At 44.5% G+C, this 22,731-nt stretch overlaps 1 protein-coding gene across 1 annotated transcript in view; it reads left to right on the top strand.

The window, feature by feature from the left end:
* The window catches only part of CNTNAP1 (contactin associated protein 1), a 205,859-nt gene that overhangs the window by 110,536 nt on the left and 72,592 nt on the right, over nucleotides 1-22,731 (top strand). The window contains exon 10 of the mRNA XM_073572312.1: nucleotides 6,830-7,001. Within this exon, the coding sequence (XP_073428413.1) occupies nucleotides 6,830-7,001 (172 nt within the window). The remainder of the gene's footprint in view (nucleotides 1-6,829; nucleotides 7,002-22,731) is intronic.

Below are 22,731 nucleotides of genomic sequence, written 5' to 3'. Positions count from 1 at the left end.
TTACTGTGCAATATTCTTTTCAATGCAAAGTGACAATGCGCTCCCTCGCAAGAAGTGATGAACCAGCAAGAAAGCGCGCTGTCAGTTTCAGGAAAAAACACAGCGAAATGAGACCAGACCAGCCTCCAAAAGTGACGCCTGTTTTGAGGGTGTGGCTAGTCATTGCTCATTGTGTTCTCTTCTTACAATGTACACGGACAGTGCACTCTTTTGCTGGTCTCACTTAGATGTCTGTGAATCACATACACGTTTTGTCCATGTTTTTCATGGATAGTACACGTTAAAGTCTAAGGAGCTGTTCAGTTTTGTCTGTGCTTTTCTACAGACTATGTGCCCGCAAAAAATTCATGGAGACAAGTCTATTTTTGATCCAAGTCTGAGAGCAAAATTGCCCATTCAAGTCTATAGGTCCATGAAAATCAGTGTGCTTATTGGGGGGTTGTGTGGTCTAAATTGAAAGTTCTGCAGTCACTCTGTATGACTGCAGACTTTTGAATCGTCCCAGTGTATGAACAGTGCGCTATGAGGAACAGACAGTTTCTGAGAAGGGAATGACAGTGACTCATGTGATAGGCATACTCCCAGGCAGAAGCTGTTGAGTGGGAGTGGCATCGTTCCATACAATTGTATGGTTTAAATCCACGCCCGCTAAATGATCAAGCCCACTGAATGGATGGCCGCACCCACTAGACAGCTGTGCCCTCCCTCCATACACTGGTATAGAGCGAGGCCACACCCACCAGACGTCGTCTGCTTGGGAGTATGAATATCGCACACATTACCGCCGTTCTCTGCTCAGAAACCGATAAATTCTCACAACGCACAGAGCGTGCTCTTGGGGAAATACAAAAGTGTACAGTCACACACAGTGACTGCAGTATTTTCATTTCAGACTGGACAACCCCTTTAATCCACGTAATTAACATTGCAGTGCAGAGGAGAGGCTTCACAATTTGTCTTTTTTTTCCGTTAGTGAAAAATCACTGCTGAAACACAGTATATTTTTCCCAAGCCTCTCCAACCCATTAAACAGCCATAAACTGACTGCTATTCTTTTCTTCATGGGAAGCAGGCTAACCCAATCGCAGGGGAGCGCAAAGGAAAGGATAAACCTGCCACCTGATGAAGACGGAGGTTATCCGTTGAAACGCGTAGTGGAACTTAATAAAGAAGAAAACCTTTCAAGCTTCTCCCTTTCCTTTGCGCTCCCCTGCGATCGGGTTACCCTGCTTCCCATGTTTATACCCTCTCTAGAGGCACCCGACAGGAGCAGCATCAGATTACTATTACCAGCGCCCTGAGACCTGTCAGCCTGGCGCTCCATATATCTGTCTCACTCTGACTATTTCATGCATTCTTTTGTTCATGGGCCTATTCACTTAAAAGAGAAATCTCTAACTAGGATCAAAAACAGGGTACTTGTGGAGCATGTGCTTTTGTTGACAAGTGAACAGCACCAAAGACTGTAATGGTTACGTACTGTATACGTAAAAAAACCACAAATAGAACATGTGAGAAATGATCGACTGAATGAGGCCTAAACCTTATAACATTATTCAATGCCAGTGTCTTAATTTTGCAAAGTAACAGGAAACAGGAGGTTGACAGGAGAACATTCCATGGGGAAAGGCAGTACAGCTGTTAGGACCAGCCTGGCTTTCCATCACAAATGCACTTCCTCTGGATATGGGAATACCACCCAAATGTGAAAGGGTGGTATTCCCATATCCAGAGGAAGTGAATTTTATTTGTCAATAACAGGGATAAGGAATTGTCCCAAAGATCGTGGAAAGGATGTGGAGGAGAAAAATGCATTCATGAAAGTGATTTCTCCAGTTTTATGATATAAAACAGTTTCAAATGTTTCACATTTTTTGTGTACTTTGAAGTTGCTTAAAAGTTTTACAACTTTGGGCATTTTTACCTTAATGTTGGCCAGCTTCTCCAAAATGGATGAAGCCAGCCAGACAAATACACCACTTTGGTGGCGTAAATTTTGTCCAAAATGTTCTTCAGTCCCTCTTAATGAATTAGGGTCATCTTACTCTAGCGGTGCCTCTTAATAAGACTAGTGTGCAAAATGCTAGTTTTAATGAATCAGCCCTTGGCGCTTTTATCCCATATATAAAAATCTTTCAGCATCATGAAGCACCGTTTATTCTATAATTACAGTTAAGCAATGTTAAAAGCATGGAAAAAAAAGTTTAGAGTACAAAGAAAGATGAATAGTGTTTTTTCTTTCCAAATTTCACTTCTAAAACCACAGAGTATGGTACGTTTCATGTATGATTCATAATGTGGCTTAAATTAATTAAGTCCTGAAATGTTTTGTCTCATGAGTCAGCTGTGCTGCTTTTCACACACTTTCACTATAATTGTACCAAACATTTCTCACAGCTGCATGAAGGTTGCGAAAATTGCTGTCAAATTTCATCCATAGAATGAGACACTAGTGAGAATCTCGTTATTATGCAGTGTAGTCTCACAATCTGTGGTGTTGTATAATAACCTCAACAGAAGGCGTTTCAATCATAATAATCTGCATGATTTTCCACCTCGATATTTCCTGTTGGAAGTTTGACAAACATTTGTAAGTCGTACATCACTGCTTGTAACGTGAGGCCTACACATGTCCAAGATGAAGATCAAGAACTGGTCATGGACCTTGGTGGATCATGGTTGCAGCCACCTTGCTTTTTCACGCATAGTGGAGTGGATTGCCCAGGAATGCAGGCTGAACATACATACATATATTGGATGGGGTGATCTGTATCTACAAACTTATCTTATCTACTAAATATATAATCGTCTTATTCTGTCTGTAACGGAAATCCCGGGTCGCTGATTGGTGGCACGCGGCCGGCCGCAACCAATCAGCGACAGGAATGACGCACGTCCCCGCTACCGTCGGGAGATCTGCGGCACGGAGAGAGAGAGAGATATTCTAGAATACCCGATGCGTTAGAATCGGGCCACCATCTAGTATTACTAATAAGTAGAGTTGAGCGATACCGTCCGATACTTCAAAGTATCGGATTGGAATGGATCGGCCGATCTTAAAAAAAAGTATCGGTATCGCCGATTCCGATACCGGAAGTCCCATTCAAGTCTATGGGACTTCCGGTATCGGAATAAGAAAAATCCTGTTTTTCCCTTGTACAGCCTCTCTGGGGTCTGTACGGGCCTTTCGGGGGGCTGTGCCGGCCTGCCAGGGGGTCTGTGCAGGCTCCGGTGGTCTGTGCCGGCCTGCCGGGGGGCTGTGCCGGCCTGCCAGGGGGGCTGTGCAGGCTCCGGTGGGCTGTGCCGGCCTGCCGGGGGGCTGTGCCGGCCTGCCGGGGGGCTGTGCAGGCTCCGGGGGGGCTGTGCCGGCCTGCCGGGAGGCTGTGCAGGCTTCGGGGGTCTGTGCAGGCATCGTCCGATGGGACTACAAGTCCCATCGGGCGATGCCTGCTACCATGACAGTGATTGACACATTAGCCAATGATGGGACAGTAGTAGTCCCATCATCCGGCTAATGTGTTGAATGTAAAAAAAAAAAAAAAAAAATTACATGCTACATACATACAACATGCATACTACATACATGCTACATTCATACTACATATATACTACATGCAACATACATACTACATATATACTACATGCAACATACATACTACATATATACTACATGCATGCAACATGCATACTACATATATACTACATGCAACATACATACTACATATATACTACATGCAACATACATACTACATATATACTACATGCATGCAACATGCATACTACATATATACTACATGCATGCAACATGCATACTACATATATACTACATGCTACATACATACTACATATATGCTACATACATACTACATATATACTACATGCATGCTACATACATACTACATACATACTACATATATGCTACATACATACTACATATATACTACATGCATGCTACATACATACTGCATGCTACATACATACTACATGCTACATACATACTACATATATGCTACATACATACTACATATATACTACATGCATGCTACATACATACTGCATGCTACATACATACTACATGCTACATACATACCACATATATACTACATACATACTACATGCATGCTACATGCTACATACATACCACATACATACTACATGCTACATACATACTACATATATACTACATGCATGCTACATACATACTACATGCTACATACATACTACATATATACTACATGCATGCTACATACATACTGCATGCTACATGCATGCTACATACATACTACATACATACTACATGCTACATACATACCACATATATACTACATACATACTACATACAATACATTCATACAATACATACATAGACATACAGTACATATAACATAGAGTAACATACTTACCAATACTTGTCACATTGTTCCCCGAAGCCATTGTCTTTTACGGAATAAATATTAACATAACAAACCACAAAAATACTCACCCACGATCCGAAGCAGTCCACGAGTGTGTCCCACGACGATCTTGGGTAGAGAACTGCAGCATCAGCTGTTGCTGCCGTTCTCTACGGGCTGCAGGAATCCAATGACGGAAGGTAGGTATCCTTCCGCACTGTATTCCTCCACCACTTAAAAAAAAAAAAGTCCCTAGTCTCACTTTATGCCAGTGCTGTGTGGGAAATTCCCACGCAGCAATGGCATAAAGTGAGACTAGGGACTTTTTTTTTTTTAAGTGGCGGAGGAATACAGTGCGGAAGGATACCTACCTTCCGTCATTGGATTCCTGCAGCCCGTAGAGAACGGCAGCAACAGCTGATGCTGCAGTTCTCTACCCAAGATCGTCGTGGGACACACTCGTGGACTGCTTCGGATCGTGGGTGAGTATTTTTGTGGTTTGTTATGTTAATATTTATTCCGTAAAAGACAATGGCTTCGGGGAACAATGTGACAAGTATTGGTAAGTATGTTACTCTATGTTATATGTACTGTATGTCTATGTATGTATTGTATGAATGTATTGTATGTAGTATATATGTGGTATGTATGTAGCATGTAGTATGTATGTAGCATGCATGTAGCATGCAGTATGTATGTAGCATGCATGTAGTATGTATGTAGTATATATGTGGTATGTATGTAGCATGTAGTATGTATGTAGTATGTATGTAGCATGCATGTAGCATGCAGTATGTATGTAGCATGCATGTAGTATATATGTAGCATGTAGTTTGTATGTAGCATGCATGTAGTATATATGTAGTATGTATGTAGCATGTAGTATGTATGTAGCATGCATGTAGTATGTATGTAGTATGTATGTAGTATATATGTAGTATGTATGTAGCATGTAGTATGTATGTAGCATGCATGTAGTATATATGTAGTATGTATGTAGCATGTAGTATGTATGTAGCATGCATGTATGTATGTAGTATGTATGTAGCATGTAGTATGTATGTAGCATGCATGTAGTATATATGTAGTATGTATGTAGCATGTAGTATGTATGTAGCATGCATGTAGTATGTATGTAGTATGTATGTAGTATATATGTAGTATGTAGCATGTAGTATGTATGTAGCATGCATGTAGTATATATGTAGTATGTATGTAGCATGTAGTATGTATGTAGCATGCATGTAGTATGTATGTAGTATGTATGTAGCATGCATGTAGTATGTATGTAGTATGTATGTAGTATGTATGTAGTATGTAGTATGTATGTAGCATGCATGTAGTATGTATGTAGTATTTATGTAGCATGTAGTATGTATGTAGCATGCATGTAGTATGTATGTAGTATGTATGTAGTATGTATGTAGCATGTAGTATGTATGTAGCATGCATGTAGTATGTATGTAGTATTTTTTTTTTTTTTTTTTTTTTAACATTTAACACATTAGCCGGATGATGGGACTACTACTGTCCCATCATTGGCTAATGTGTCAATCACTGTCATGGTAGCAGGCATCGCCAGATGGGACTTGTAGTCCCATCGGACGATGCTTGCACAGACCCCCGGACATCAGCACAGCCCCCCGGCAGGCCGGCACAGCCCCCCGGCAGGCCGGTACAGACCCCCACAGGGTGCACAGACCACCGGCAGGCCGGCACAGCCCCCCGGCAGGCAGGTACAGACCCCCACAGGGTGCACAGACCACCGGCAGGCCGGCACAGCCCCCCGGCAGGCCGGTACAGACCCCGGGCAGTCCACACAGCCCCCCGGCAGGCCGGCACAGCCCCCCGGCAGGCCGGCAGAGACCCCCGGAAGGCCCGAAATGACGGCGCATCATGATGCGCACACACCGCGCATCATAATGACGTCAGGCTGTCAATCAACTTTGAACTTCCGATTCCGATGCCGACTTCCGATATTGAAAAAATATCGGAAGTCGGTATCGGAATTCCGATACTTGCGGTATCGGAATGCTCAACACTACTAATAAGAAGCCAAACCAGAAGCTCCATTTACAGACATATTGCGGGGGGTCTTAGCCCCCTCATCAGTGCAAAGCAGGGATTAAGCAGGAACTATGAAGACGGCCGTTTCAGTTTTGTAGGCTGCAATCGGTATACTTTTTCTTGAAGTTATGGCTGACCACTTCAGGTTCCTTTTTTCATTTTGATAAGGTAATGCTGCATTAGGGGATACACACCGTCTTTGACTGTTCTCCACATATGTGATTAAAAGGAATACTAAATAGAAGCAATGCTATAATATCCTTCTATTCTTGTGGCACACATTTAATTTTTATGCGTTTGTGACCGTGCTAAAATGGAATATCTTGCACATTAGATATTATTCCATAACCACCATTTTCTTCTCGTAGGTTGCCCGAAACCTGCTGCTGGCTCAGGCTGCTATTCCAACCAGACAGCATTTCATGGCTGCATGCAACTGCTAAATGTGGACGGACAACCTGTGGACTTCCATCGCATGCAGCTAGGGTGGCTGGGGAGGTTCTCAGAAGTTATGTTTAATGTCTGTGCAATTGCTGACAGGTAGCTTCCTTTATTATTGTTTTTTTTAACTTGTATTATCAATGTGCAGAATGCATGTACCTTACCGTAGCTCAGTCTTTAGCACTGTAACCTTGCAGCAATGGGGTTCAAATCCCACCAATGAAAACATCTGCAAGAAGCTTGATGGTTCTCCCATGTTTGCATGGGTTTCCTCCCACACTCCAAAGACATACTGTTAGGGAATTTAAATTGCCAGTCCCATTGGGGACAGTGTTGATGATGTCTGTAAAGTGCTGTAGAATTGACAACACTATATACTGTATTTTGCAGAGTATAATATGCACTTTTTTCCTCCAAAAATTTGGAGGAAAATGGGGGAGTGGGTCTTATATTCCGGATGTATGTTCTGTGGCTGTGGATGGGGAGGTGGGGGAGCAGCGGGTCAGAGGACGCAGGAGCCGACTGCTGCAGCAAACACCTGTGCCCATTGCTAAAGAGAAATGAATGTTCACTGCTCCCCACACCCATAGTTCCTCCCACCTCTCGGCGGCAGCTTCAGTGCATAGAGGTGTGGGGAGCAGTGAATATTCATTTCACTTTTAGAGCGGGCACAGTAACCACAGCCACCGGCTTCCAGCGGCTGGGCGATCACGTGTGCCTGCTCATAAAGGGAAGGAATATTCACTGCTCAAGGGCATGGAGAGCAGTGAATATTCATTCTCTTTAATAGTGGGCACACTTTAGCCGCAGCAGCCGGTTCCTGCTTATGCCGGGCGATAACAAGACTACCATTTGTAAAACTGTATACCCAATAGACAAATCAGATGGCCTCCACAGATACCTCAGCTTTCTTTGCTCACTACGAGTACCTTGCCCTTGTAGAATGTGCCGTGAAAGATACTGGTACAGAATAGTCTGCTAATTCATAACCCAAGGAATTAACTTGTCTAATTCATCTAAAGTTGGAACACTTGTTGCCAGATTCTCCCTTTTGGGACTCCAAAATTTAACAAGCAACTATTTAACAGCCTCAATATAGACGTTTCTTTTCTGTGTTTTTCTTTAGGTTAATCACAAAATGAGTGAAGAAAATATTTATTTTTTTACAATCTATACAGTGTATATTATATGCAATGGTGGATTCACTTCTGTAATTACAATCCCAGCTTCCAAAGTAGTTATAAAAGGGCAGGTACAGACAAGTTTTTTTTTTGGCCCAAGTGCAATATGACAAAACATTGGATCACACCAATGTTAGTCTATGGGGCTGTTCATGTCAGATTTTTTCCTCAGACGGCGCAAGTCAGTGAGTTCATGGAAAATATCAGACTGCACTCGGATGACATCTGATTGCAGTCCAATTTTTTGGACTGACAGAATGGTCACACTCTGATCATATTCCACATCAATCTTTCTCTGTAAGGAAGGGGTTACAGCGCTCGCCATAGCACCAGTATCGAGCCTTGAGCCCCAGACGTTACAAGAGTATATGCGTCCAGGGAGTTCTAGTACCGCCTTATACTGCTCAGAACAACGTGTACTCACTTTTGATGTTCAGTCTTCACTTCCTACTCGAACTTGAACTTGGCCCTATCTAACTATCTACAGCAAGCAGTCACTTTCCCTAATACTAAGCCCCTCTTACTATGGGCTAGTCCCTAATATTAACACTTACTTACCCTATTGTCACTTTAGTCAACTATCTTATACTACCTATCTTGTATCCAAAGTACTAAACTATGTCTTACCCTATGCTAGCCTATACTGTACACTACCAACACTAGGCATTACCGTTACATTACTTATACACTATACATTACCATATCACAATATACAGTGGGAAAAAACATATTTGATACACTGCCAATTTTGCAAGTTTTCCTACCTACAAAGAATGGAGAGGTCTATAATTTCTATTGTAGGTATACTTCAACTGTGACAGAATCTTAAAAAAAAAATCAGAAATTCACATTGTATTATTTTTACATAATTAATTTGTATTTTATTGCATAAAATAAATATTTTATACAATAGAAAAGCAGAACTTAATATTTGGTACAGAAACCTTTGTTTGCAATTACAGAGGTTAGACATTTCCTGTAGTTCTTGACCAAGTTTGCACCCACTGCAGCAGGGATTTTGGTCCACTCTTCCATACAGATTTTCTCCAGATCTTTCAGGTTTCGGGGTTGTCGCTGGGCAACGTTGAGTTTCAGCTGCTTCCAAAGATTATCTATTAGTTTCAGGTCTGGAGACTTCAGGACCTTGAAATGCTTTTTAAGAAGCCTCTCCTTAGTTGCCCTGGCTGTGTGTTTACAGTCATTGTCATGCTGGAAGACCCAGCCACCACCCATCTGCAGTGATCTTACTAAGGGAAGGAGGTTGTTAGCCAAACTCTAGCGATACATGGACCCATTGTCATGATCCATGCTGGATAATGACAGATAAAAAGCACTAGTAACCTTTTTTTTTCCTTAAGCTGTGTGCTTAATGATAGTTTTGCCCCCGGTGGCCGTTAGGGTCATTGCACTTGATGTTTTCTTTGCCTTGCCTTTTGCCCCCGGTGGTCAGTGGGGTTATAGCAGCTTTTTGCCCCTGATCATTTGACCATCCCCTTTTCCTATATAGGGTCACATGGTCTATGAGCAGTTGTTGGTGATATTGCTCTTTTCCAACCAAGTCTGGTGGAGAAAGGAACTACAGAGAAGAGTTCCTGGCAGCTCAGGGGAGCTCTGGTGTGTAGCTTCTGGTGGAAGCTGAGGTGTCGAGCTTCAGGGGAAAGCTGCATTCTGGTGGTGGACTCTGTTGCTGGGAGCAATAGCAACAGAGCAAAGCTATGTGGTGTTTCCCTGTTTGTATTTTTCCCTGGTGTGTATTAGTACAGCGGTGGGGCCAGTGCCTGCACCACCCAGCTCCCTAGCAAGGGATAGGTGTAGGGTGTGCTAGGGTGACAGGTATCACGATCGGCGCCCGATGCGGAACCGGCCTAGGGAACGTTAGGAGTGTGAGGGACACTGACTCAGAGGAGTGCAGGAGGTCTCCACGTCCCCGTTCCCTATCGCAGGGCCCACCGTTGTAGCTGTTTCCCTTCCCCTTGTCTTATTGTTTTAGTTACAGACCTTTGCCCAAATGCTGCAAGTCTTTACTGAGGAGTGTTATGAATGAGTCACCGTAGGAGGCAAAAGCAGAAATACAAGCTAAGTCCAGAAAGCCAGAGAAGTTGGCAACTATCAGATTGCAGACCCCTGAACCTATCAACACAACTAGCAGTAGCCGTGGGGGGTTCCTACGATGCCCTAGACCCCTCGATCACAGCCGGAGAATTACATAGGCCTAAAGAAAGAAAGGGGAAATCTAAACTGCCCCAGAGCAGACCCCAAAGCAATAGGCAGCCCCCAACATATAATGACGGTGAAGCAAGATGAAAATACTAACACAGACAGAAAGATAGACTGAGCAAATACGGGGCCCAAAACTACCTAGATAGGAAAGGACAGGAAGGCTGCTGTCTGCAATCTGCCAAAACCCTATCAAAGACATAAGCCAACAAGCTGATATGAAAAAGGCCCTGAAGCAGCTAGGCTTCAAAAACTAAATCAGCACTCAGGTATTTTCAGAAGACAGAGGTAAATGAATTCAGCACACCCCAGCAGGGAATGGCAGAAATCCAGAAAAACAAAGCAAAACAAAGTCAAAGCACAAAGCAAAAGGCCGAGCAGCAAACTTAGCTTTAGAGGAGCAGGAATTTAGACTGGTCTCCAAGGATCCCACAGAGAAATCACCCGCAGGGCAGAAGGGCGTCGGCAGCCTTATATCCAGTCAGTAACTCCACTCAGCCAGTCATCATCATCAGCCTCAGGTGTTTGATAATCAGGCTCACTACCTTTCTTTACCAGAAGAGGGAGTTCCTCGGGCCTCAGTAATGAAGGGGAAAATGAACTCACAACAGTACCTCCCCCTTGAGGAGGGGTCACTGAACCCTCAACTACGCCACCAGGGCGATCAGGGTGAGCCCGATGAAAGGCACGCACCAATCTTTTGGCATGAATATCAGAGGCAGAGACCCAGGAATTATCCTCCTGACCATAACCCTTCCACTTAACCAAATACTGGAGTCTCTGTCTAGCCAGACGGGAATCCAGTACTTTCTCTACCTCATATTCCATGTTACCTTCAACCAATACAGGGTCTGGAGGTGCCACCCCCGGAACAACAGGTTCAACAAACCTCTTCAACAAAGATTTATGGAACACATTATGGATTTTAAATGTGACAGGAAGAGCCAAACGAAAAGAGACCGGATTAATAATCTCCACAATCTTGTAAGGTCCAATAAATCTAGGCTTAAACTTAGGAGAAGCCACCTTCATAGCAATATTTTTTGATGATAACCACACCATATCACCAACCTTAAACTGGGAACCAATGGTCCTATGTCAGTTGGAAAACCGCTGGGCCTTTTCCTGGGAGAGAGATAACTTATCCACCACTTGGTCCCAGATCTGGTGCATTCTCTCCACCACAGTGTCAACACCTGGGCAGGCAGAGGGCTCCACCTGCCATGAAGAAAATCGAGGATGAAACCCAAAGTTACAAAAAAAAGGTGACATCAAAGTGGCAGAACTAGCTCTATTATTTAAAGCAATTTCGGCCAAGGGCAAAAATGAAACCCAATCATCCTGATCAGCAGAAATAAAACATCTCAAATATGACTCCAAGGTCTGGTTTGTTCTCTCTGTCTGCCCATTGGTCTGAGGGTGAAAAGCAGAAGAGAAGGACAACTGAATTCCCAGCCTGGAACAGAAAGTTCTCCAAAATCTAGACACAAACTGGACCCCTCTGTCAGATACAATGTTCTCAGGAATCCCGTGCAAACGAACCACCTGTTGTAAAAACAGGGGCACCAACTCAGAGGAAGACGGCAACTTAGGGAGTGGTACAAGATGAACCATCTTAGAGAACCTATCACAAATCACCCAAATAACAGTCATCCTCTGATAGACAGGCATATCAGAGATGAAATCCATTGAAATATGGGTCCATGGCCTCTTGGGGACAGGCAAAGGCATCAACAACCCACTAGAGCGAGAACACGATTTAGACCGGGAGCACGTCCCACAGGACTGCACAAAATTCCTGACATCACGAGACAAGGAGGGCCACCAAAAAAATCGACTCACCAGATCTCTAGTACCAAAAATACCTGGATGACCAGCCAAAGCAGAGCAATGAACTTCAGACATCACTCTCTTCTTCCACTGGTCAGGAACATACAACTTTCCACTGGGACAATGCTCAGGTTTGTCCTCCTGGAACTCTTCCAGAGCACGTCTCAAATCGGGTGAGATGGCAGAAAGAACTACGCCTTCACCTAAGATGGTAGCAGGCTTGGTCACCACAGGAGAATCAGCAAAGAAGCTCCTAGAGAGGGCGTCTGCCTTGACATTCTTTGTTCCAGGAAGAAAAGAAACCACAAAATCAAAACGTGTAAAAAAACAAGGCCCACCTAGCCTGTCTAGGGTTCAAGCGCTTAGCCGACTCTAGGTAAATCAAATTCTTGTGGTCAGTGAGGACCACGACTTGATGCTTAGCTCCCTCCAACCAATGTCTCCACTCCTCAAATGCCCATTTCATGGCCAACAGTTCCCTATTCCCCACATCATAGTTACGTTCAGATGGAGAGAAGTTTCGGGAAAAGAAAGCACAGGGATTCATTTTAGATGTTACAGGATCCTTTTGGGACAAAACAGCTCCTGCACCAATCTCAGAAGCATCCACCTCTACCTGGAATGGAAGTGAGACATCAGGTTGCCGCAAAACCGGGGCGGAGGTGAATCTTCGCTTCAGCTCCTGAAAGGAAGAAACAGCCTCCGGAGACCAATTTAACACATCAGCACCCTTCTTAGTCAAATCAGTCAATGGCTTGGCAATACTAGAAAATTTTGCTATAAATTTCCGATAAAAATTAGCAAAACCCAAAAACTTCTGGAGGGCCTTCAAAGAAGTGGGCTGAACCCAATCGTGAATGGCCTGTACCTTGGCCGGGTCCATTTCAATAGTTGACGGGGACAAAATAAATCCCAAAAAAGAAATCCTCTGTACTCCAAAAAGGCATTTAGATCCTTTGACATACAGGGAATTCTCCCTCAAGATCCGGAACACAGTCCGAATATGTTCCACATGAGAATCCCAATCCTTGGAGAAGATCAAAATATCATCCAGATAGATAATCAAAAATTTATCGACAAAATCTCGGAAAATATCGTTCATGAAGCACTGGAAGACAGAAGGGGCATTAGTGAGCCCAAAAGGCATCACCATGTACTCAAAATGTCCCTCCGGAGTATTAAACGCCGTCTTCCATTCATCCCCATGCTTAATGCGAATAAGATTATACGCCCCCCTGAGGTCAAGCTTGGTAAACCAGCAAGCACCTTTAACTCTGGAGAATAGATTAGAAATCAGGGGTAACGGATACTGATATTTAACAGTAATTTTGTTGAGGGCACGATAATCAATACAAGGTCTTAATGATCCATCCTTTTTGGCTACAAATAAAAACCGGCACTTAAGGGTGACGAGGATGGTCTAATATGACCCTTCTCCAACGCCTCCTTAATATAGGATCGCATAGCCTCGTGCTCGGGTACAGATAAATTGAAGAGCCGACCCTTGGGAAATTTACACCCCGGGCTCAGTTCAATTGCACAGTCATAACTCCTATGAGGAGGCAGAGACGCAGACTCATTCTCACTAAATACATCATAAAAGTCCGCTAAATAATCAGGAACATCATGCGACTGAGGAGAGGTGGAAAACACCGGAGCCTCACTAAAGGCACACCGACAACCCCAACTCACCACAGACACAGATTTCCAATCCAAAACTGGATTATGAATCTGTAACCAGGGAAACCCCAGAACAATAGTATCATGCAGATTATGCAACACCAAAAATCTGCAATTTTCTTGATGGTCTGGGGCGACCCGCATTACCACCTGGGTCCAAAACTGGAGTTTATTTTTAGCCAAAGGCGTAGCATCAATCCCCCTCAAAGGGATAGGCGTCTGCAGAGGTGTCATCGGAAATCCACAACATTTAGCAAAATCCAAGTCCATTAGGTTTAGGGCTGCTCCCGAATCCACAAAAGCCTTGGCAGAAAATGTGGACAGGGAGCAGATCAGAGTAATAGCCAGAAGAAACTTAGGTTGAACACCCCCAACAGAAAACGTGTGTGCAAAGCGTTTCTCTCGTTTAGGACAGACAGAAATAAAATGCGAGGCGTCTCCACAGAAAAAACACAACTTATTACGCCTTCTGAACTCCTGACGCTGCTCTCTGGAAAAAACTATCACATTGCATAGGTTCAGACATTTGTTCAACAGGTGGCAACACCTCTCGTGCAGCTTTGCGTTCACACAAATGCCGATCAACCTGAATGGCTAATGACATAGAATCGTCCAGACCAGAGGGAACCGGAAATCCCACCATAGTATCTTTTACGGCTTCTGACAACCCCTTCCAAAAGAGAGCAGCCAAGGCATTATCATTCCAGGTAGTAAGTACTGCCCACTTTCGGAATTTTTGACAGTACAATTCTGCAGAATCACGACCCTGGCTCAATGCCAGCAGGGTCTTTTCAGCCTGATCAATGGCATTAGGTTCGTCATACAACAACTCCAAAGCTTGAAAGAATGTGTTCACATTAGTCAGAATAGGATCATCTGGTTTCAAAGAAAACGCCCAATCCTGGGGATCGCCACGCAGCAAAGAGATGACAATTTTAACCTGCTGCGCGGAGCTCCCTGACGAGTTAGGCTTCAAGGCACAAAATAATTTACAATTATTTTTGAAATTCAAAAATTTAGACCGATCCCCAAAAAATACATCAGGTGTAGGAATCTTTGGTTCAGCAGCATATGAGCAAGGTAGGCGGAAATTCCCCGCACTTCCGCAGCGAGTTGCTCCACACGATCAGACAATTGCTTTATCTCCATTGAGAGAAAAAAAAATAAAAAATTCCCCCTAAGGCCTCAGAGATATAGAGGAAAAATATACACACTTTTTTTTTTTTTTCCTTTCCTGCTATTGAGTACCCTAGGATCTGCGGTATGGCGGGTGATTCTGTTATGAATGAGTCACCGTAGGAGGCAAAAGCAGAAATACAAGCAAAGTCCAGAAATCCAGAGAAGTTGGCAACTATCAGATTGCAGACCCCTGAACCTATCAACACAACTAGCAGTAGCCGTGGGGGGTTCCTACGATGCCCTAGACCCCTCGATCACAGCCGGAGAATTACATAGGCCTAAAGAAAGAAAGGGGAAATCTAAACTGCCCCAGAGCAGACCCCAAAGCAATAGGCAGCCCCCAACATATAATGACGGTGAAGCAAGATGAAAATACTAACACAGACAGAAAGATAGACTTAGCAAAGACGGGGCCCAAAACTACCTAGATAGGAAAGGACAGGAAGGCTGCTGTCTGCAATCTGCCAAAACCCTATCAAAGACATAAGCCAACAAGCTGATATGAAAAAGGCCCTGAAGCAGCTAGGCTTCAAAAACTAAATCAGCACTCAGGTATTTTCAGAAGACAGAGCTAAATGAATTCAGCACACCCCAGCAGGGAATGGCAGAAATCCAGAAAAACAAAGCAAAACAAAGTCAAAGCACAAAGCAAAAGGCCAAGCAGCAAACTTAGCTTTAGAGGAGCAGGAATTTAGACTGGTCTCCAAGGATCCCACAGAGAAATCACCCGCAGGGCAGAAGGGCGTCGGCAGCCTTATATCCAGTCAGTAACTCCACTCAGCCAGTCATCATCATCAGCCTTAGGTGTTTGATAATCAGGCTCACTACCTTTCTTTACCAGAAGAGGGAGTTCCTCAGGCCTCAGTAATGAAGGGGAAAATGAACTCACAACAGAGGAGATTAGGGGGCTGCGCGGTGAGTTGGTACAGCAGCTGCAGCTGTTGGTGGGCTTTGGGGGTCTGGTTCAGGCACAGGCTCAGCCAGAACCCAAGATATCCCTCCCTGACAGGTTTTCTGGAGGGAGAGATCAATTCTTGGTATTTCAGCAAGCCTGCAAATTATATTTCAGGCTGCGTCCTCGTTCATCAGGGAATGAAGAGCAACGGGTGGGAATCATTATGTCCCTTCTAAAGGGGGATCCCCAATCCTGGGCCTTCTCCCTGCCGGACGATTCATCATCATTAGAGTTCGTGGACGAGTTTTTTGCGGCTTTGGCGCTAGTGTATGGGGATCCTGATGGCATTGCCCTGGCGGAATCCCGACTCCGCAGGTGTTAACAGGGAGCCCGGATTGCTGAGGAGTACTGCTCAGAGTTTAGGAGGTGGGCCACTGACACTCAGTGGAATGACCCTGCACTTAGGAGTCAATTTGTGCAGGGTCTGTCTCCAAAGTTGCAGGATACTCTGGTGCAGTATGCCGCCCTCAGGTTGCTGGAGGCCGCCATGTCCCTTGCCATCCAGGTGGATAGACGCCTTAGGGAGAGACATACACAAAATGTGCCCCATGGTGTCCTTGCTAGGGAGGAGGACCCACCAGTGCGGACGGAGGGACCCAGACAGCCCGGTGTTGTTGGTACAAAAACGGGGGTGTCTGTGGCTCGTCGTGGTGGGGGGGTATGCTTTTCCTGTGGGAAGCCGGGCCATTTTATGAGAGCCTGCCCAGTTCGTGCCAAGTCTCCAGACGAACCTATGCAAGTAGGACGAGCTAGTGTGTGTTCATGCCTGCCTACGGTTCAGGGAGTGGTGTCGGCATGTTTTTACTGTTGGCAGACTGGTCATGTCCTTAAGGCTTGCCCAATGCGCGCCAAATTATCCATGTCATCACAGAAGCCGCCTTCCCCTGGTCATTTGGAGGGAGGCGACCAGGGAGTGTATATTTCCTCCATTTTGCCCTCCCAAGGTACTATGTCAGCAGAGGTGTTGGCTGGCGGGGTACCGGAGGTAACATAGTAACATAGTTATTAAGGTTGAAGGGAGACTTTAAGTCCATCTAGTTCAACCCATATCCTATCCTAACTTGCCCTAACATGTTGATCCAGAGGAAGGCAAAAAAAAAAACCCATGTGGCAACAGTAAGCTTCACATTGGGGAAAAAAATTCCTTCCCGACTCCACATACGGCAATCAGACTAGCTCCCTGGATCAACGCAATATTAAGGTAACTAGTGTATATACCCTGTAATATTATACTTTCCAAGAAAGGCATCCAGTCCCTTCTTAAATTTTAGTAGGGAATCACTCATTACAACATCATATGGCAGAGAGTTCCATAGTCTCACTGCTCTTACAGTAAAGAATCCGCGTCTGTGAGTATGCTTAAACCTTCTTTCCTCCAGACGTAGAGGATGCCCCCTTGTCCCCGTCACAGGTCTAAGAGTAAGAAGATCATTAGAAAGGTCTTGGTATTGTCCCCGCATATATTTATACATTGTAATAAGATCACCCCTAAGCCTTCGATTCTCCAAACTAAATAACCCCAAGTGTAATAACCTGTCTTGGTATTGCAGACCCCCTAGTTCCCTAATAACCTTGGTCGCTCTTCTCTGCACCCGCTCCAGTTCAGCTATGTCTTTCTTATACACCGGAGACCAGAACTGTACACAATATTCTAAATGTGGTCGCACTAGTGACTTATATAGAGGTAAAATTATGTTCTCCTCATGAGCATCTATGCCTCTTTTAATGCATCCCATTATTTTATTTGCCTTTGCAGCAGCTGCCTGACACTGGCCGCTAAATGTGAGTTTGTCGTCCACCCATACACCCAGGTCTTTTTCAGTGACTGTTTTGCCCAGTGTTTTACAATTAAGCACATAATTATACATCTTGTTCGTTCTACCCAAGTGCATGACCTTACATTTATCCCCATTAAAGCTCATTTGCCATTTATCATCCCAAGCTTCTAGTTTACATAAATTCTCCTGTAATATAAAATTGTCCTCCTCTGTATTGATTACCCTGCAGAGTTTAGTGTCATCTACAAATATTGAAATTCTACTCTCTATGCCCCCTACAAGGTCATTAATAAATATGTTAAAAAGAAGCGGGCCCAAAACTGACCCCTGTGGTACCCCACTGCTAACTGTGACCCAGTCCGAGTGTGCGCCATTAATAACCACCCTTTGTTTCCTATCCCTGAGCCAGCTCTTAACCCACCTACACATATTTTCCCCTATCCCCATTGTTCTCATTTTATGTATCAACCTTTTGTGTGGCACCGTATCAAAAGCTTTTGAAAAGTCCATGTACACCACGTCCACTGCATTACCTTGGTCCAGTCCGGAACTTACCTCTTCATAAAAGCTTATCAGATTAGTCTGACAGGAATGGTCCCTTGTAAACCCATGTTGATATTGGGTCATAAGGTTATTCTTCTCCAGGTACTCCAGTATAGTATCTCTTAGAAAACCCTCCAGGATTTTACCCACAGTTGAGGTTAAACTTACTGGCCTATAATTTCCAAGTTCAGTTTTTGTCCCCTTTTTGAATATTGGCACCACATTTGCTATACGCCAGTCCTGTGGTACAGACCCTGTTATTATGGAATCTTTAAAGATTAAAAATAATGGTCTATCTATGACTGTGCATAATTCCTGCAGTACTCGGGGGTGTATCCCATCCGGGCCCGGGAATTTGTCAATTTTAGTGATTTTTAGACGCTGCCGTACTTCCTGCTGGGTTAAGCAGGTGACATTTAATGGAGAATTTTTATCCCTGATCACGTTATCCGTCATGGGATTTTCTTGTGTAAATACTGTTGAAAAAAAGTCATTTAGCATATTGGCTTTTTCCTCATCCTCCATTTCACCCAGACTATTTTTAAGGGGACCAACACTATACCGGTGCTTGTGGACAGCGGAGCAGGAGTCAGTCTGGTGGATGCTCGCTTTGTCCAGACTCATGGCCTGAGGTGTAGGATGCTAGCCCAACCTATAAGCGTCCAGGCCATAAACTCTGTTCCACTGAGCCAGGGGAGCTTGATCCAAGTCGTAGAAAATATCCATCTACGTATAGGACATCATGACGAGTCCTTGTCATGCTACGTCTTGGAGGGAATGCCAGTACCTATCGTTTTAGGCCTCCCTTGGCTGAAAAAACACAATCCGGTAATTGATTGGCGGGCGAGGGAAGTAGTCAGCTGGGGGCAGTCGTGTGAGGGCTGCTCACTAGGGACTACTGTCTCTGCCGTCTTTCTTCAACTGACCCCTTCCTCTCCAGTGAGAGCAGCAGATGTGCTGCAGGAGAGTAGGGGCAAGTCTCAACCCTCACCATTAACCAACCCTGGGAGGCGCAGACCTCGTGGTGGAAAGGGTTGGAGGGTGGTGTACCCCTTGGTGAAGTGTGGGTGTGTGTGTGGTGACACAGGGGGATGCATCTGTTGTCAATCCCAGAAAGAGTTCACCGAATTGTGACAAACGAATGTGTGGCAATAAACGTTCAGGTCCGGACCTGTGTGTGAACGAGCATGTATGGGTGGCCACCAAAAGACATCCAGTGGAAGTGTGTTGCGGAGTCTTACCAGCTCGAGTTACCCCCAAACATACACATACACAACTCGTTCCTCAGGTCAGCACTTCGGAGATGTGTGGTGCCTCCAGAACATACATTGCCAATACCAGCGGTGCTCATTTTTCATAAACCTGAAGTGCAGGTAGTTGCAGGGGTGAACTCTGGATCTGGGCGATCATGACAGATAAAAAGCACTAGTAACCTTTTTTTTTTTCCTTAAGCTGTGTGCTTAATGATAGTATTGCCCCCGGTGGCCGTTAGGGTCATTGCACTTGATGTTTTCTTTGCTTTGCCTTTTGCCCCTGGTGGTCAGTGGGGTTATAGCAGCTTTTTGCCCCTGATCATTTGACCATCCCCTTTTCCTATATAGGGTCACATGGTCTATGAGCAGGTGTTGGTGATATTGCTCTTTTCCAACCAAGTCTGGTGGAGAAAGGAACTACAGAGAAGAGTTCCTGGCAGCTCAGGGGAGCTCTGGTATATAGCTTCTGGTGGAAGCTGAACTCATGTGTCGAGCTTCAGGGGAAAGCTGCATTCTGGTGGTGGATTCTGTTGCTGGGAGCAATAGCAGCAGAGCAAAGCTAACTGATGTTTCCCTGTTTGTATTTTCCCTGGTGTGTATTAGTACAGCGGTGGGGCCAGTGCCTGCAACACCAAGCTCCCTAGCAAGGGATAGGTGTAGGGTGTGCTAGGGTGACAGGTATCCTGATCAGCGCCCGATGCGGAACCGGCCTAGGGAACGTTAGGAGTGTGAGGGACACTGACTCAGTGGAGTGCAGGAGGTCTCCACGTCCCCGATCGCAGGGCCCACCGTTGTAACTGTTTCCCTTCCCCTTGTCTTGTTGTTTTAGTTACCGGCCTGCGGGTCGTGTCACACAGGACAGTTACACGTGCCGTGTCTGGTTGTTTTAGTTCCCGGCCTGCGGGTCGTGTCACACAGGACGGGTCCACGTGACACCCATGCTTCCTCCCTTTAATACGGTGCAGTCGTCCTTTGCAGAAATGCACCCCAAAGAATGATGTTTTCCCCACCATGCCTCACAGTTGGGACAGTGTTCTTGGGGTTGTACTCATCCTTCTTCTTCCTCCAAACTTGGGGAGTGGAGTTGATACCAAAAAGGCAGGAATTAGGTTCCTGCTCGACAATAGGTGCAGAACCTTTATAGGGATGGTTAGGCAGACAGGGTGATTTTAGATCTGCCTAGGAGTCCCCATTTCCCTAGTGTTTGGGCTCCCCCCTCCCTCTCCCCATTGTTGTGCACTTTCTTATCCTTCACCCAGCGTGACACCAGGTCCTCCTGTGTAGTTCTGGTATGATGCCTGACCTTTCTCAGAATCATCCTTATCACACGAGGCGAGATATTGCATGGTGCCCCAGATTGAGGAAGATTGACAGTCATTTCGTGTTTCTTATATTTTCTAATAATTATGACAACAGTTGTTGCTTTCTCACCAAGCTGCTTGCCTGTTGACCTGTAGCCTATCCCAGCCTTGTGCAGGTCTACAATTTTGTCCCTTGTGTCCTTTGGTTTTGGCTATGGTGGAGAGGTTGGAGTTTGATTGATTGAGTGTGTGGACAGGTGTCTTTTATACAGGAAATTAGTTCACACAGGTGCAATTAATACATGTAATGAGTGCAGATTACGAGGGCGTCTTAAAGAAAAACTAACAGGTCTGTGAGAGCCAGAATTCTTCCTGGTTGGTAGGTAATCAATGCAACTTAATTATTTAAAAATCATACAATGTGATTTTCTTTTTTTATTTTTAAATTCTGCTTCTCACCTACCTATGATAAAAATTACAGACCTCTCCATTCTTTGAAGGTGAGAAAACTTGCTAAGTCGGCAGTGTATCAAAATACTTATTTTCCCCACTGTTTATACTGTACCAAAAGACGCAGGGCACAGTGTAAACTATAATACAATGCAATTGGTGTCTTTAAGGGCAGGAACTTGACAGCCATTGTATATCATGTATTATCCACCACCCTCGGATCCTTCAAACGGAACCTGAAAACCCATCTTTTCAGGAAAGCTTACAGCCTGCAATGACCATTCTGCCGCCTCATCACCACCAGAGCTGCTGAACCCCCGACCTTCTGTCTCTTCCCCACTATCCTGTAGAATGTCAGTCCGCAAGGACAGGGTCCCCTCCCCTCTGTACCAGTCTGTCATTGTAAATTAGTTTACTGCTAACAATATCTATAACTTTGTATGTAACCCCCTTCCCATGTACAGCACCATGGAATTAATGGCGCTATATAAATAATAATAATAATAATATCATGTTTACATTCCTAATTTATTTCAGTTCTTCAATACAAAAAGTAAAACTCATATTATAGTCAATACAAACAGAGTGATCTATTTCAAGTGTTTATTTCTGTTAATGTTGATGATTATGGCTTGCAGCCAATAAAACCCCACAAATCATTATCTAAGTAAATTAGAACAATTAACAAAAAACACCTGCAAATGCTTCCTAATCATTTAAAAAGGTCCCGTAGTCTGTTTCAGTAGGCTCCACAATCAAGGGGAAGACTGCTGACTTGACAGATGTCCAGAAGGCAGTCACTGACACACTCAACAATGAGGGTAAGCCATAAAAGGGTCATTGCTAAAGAAGCTGACTTTTCAGAGTGCTATATCCAATATTAATGAAAAGTTGAGTGGATGGAAAAAGTATGGTAGAAAAAGGTGCACAAGCAACGGGATAACCACAGCCTTGAAAGGAATGTTAAGAAAAGGCTATTCAAAAATTTTGGGGGAGATTCACAAAGAATGGGCTAATGCTGGAGTCACTGCTTCAAGAGTCACCACACACAGAGGTATCCAGGACATGAGCTACATACAATGTATCGCATTCCTTGTGTCAAGCCACTCATGACCAATAGACAATGCCAGAAGCGTCTTATCTGTACCAAGGAGAAAAAGAACTGGACTGTTGCTCGGTGGTCCAAGGTGTTGTTTTCAGATTAAAGTAAATTTTGCATTTCATTTGGAAATCAAGGTCCCAGAGTCTGGAGGAAGAGTGGAGAGGCACAGAATCCAAGCTGCTTGACGTCTAGTGTGAAGTTTTCACAATCAGTGATAGTTTGGAGAGTAATGTCATTTGCTGGTGTAGGTCTTAGGTTTTATCAAGACCAAAGTCAGCGCAGCCGCCTACCAGGAAATTTTAAGAGCACTTCATTCTTCCCTCTGCCTACAGGGTTTTTGGAGATGGAAATTTCATTCTC

This window comes from Dendrobates tinctorius, unplaced genomic scaffold, assembly GCF_039654945.1.
Source record: "Dendrobates tinctorius isolate UK_male_01 unplaced genomic scaffold, ASM3965494v1 ptg000032l, whole genome shotgun sequence".
NCBI classification, from domain to species: domain Eukaryota; kingdom Metazoa; phylum Chordata; class Amphibia; order Anura; family Dendrobatidae; genus Dendrobates; species Dendrobates tinctorius.
The sequence above is the reverse complement of the archived record's forward strand: the minus strand, read 5'-3'. Positions and strand labels throughout refer to the sequence as shown.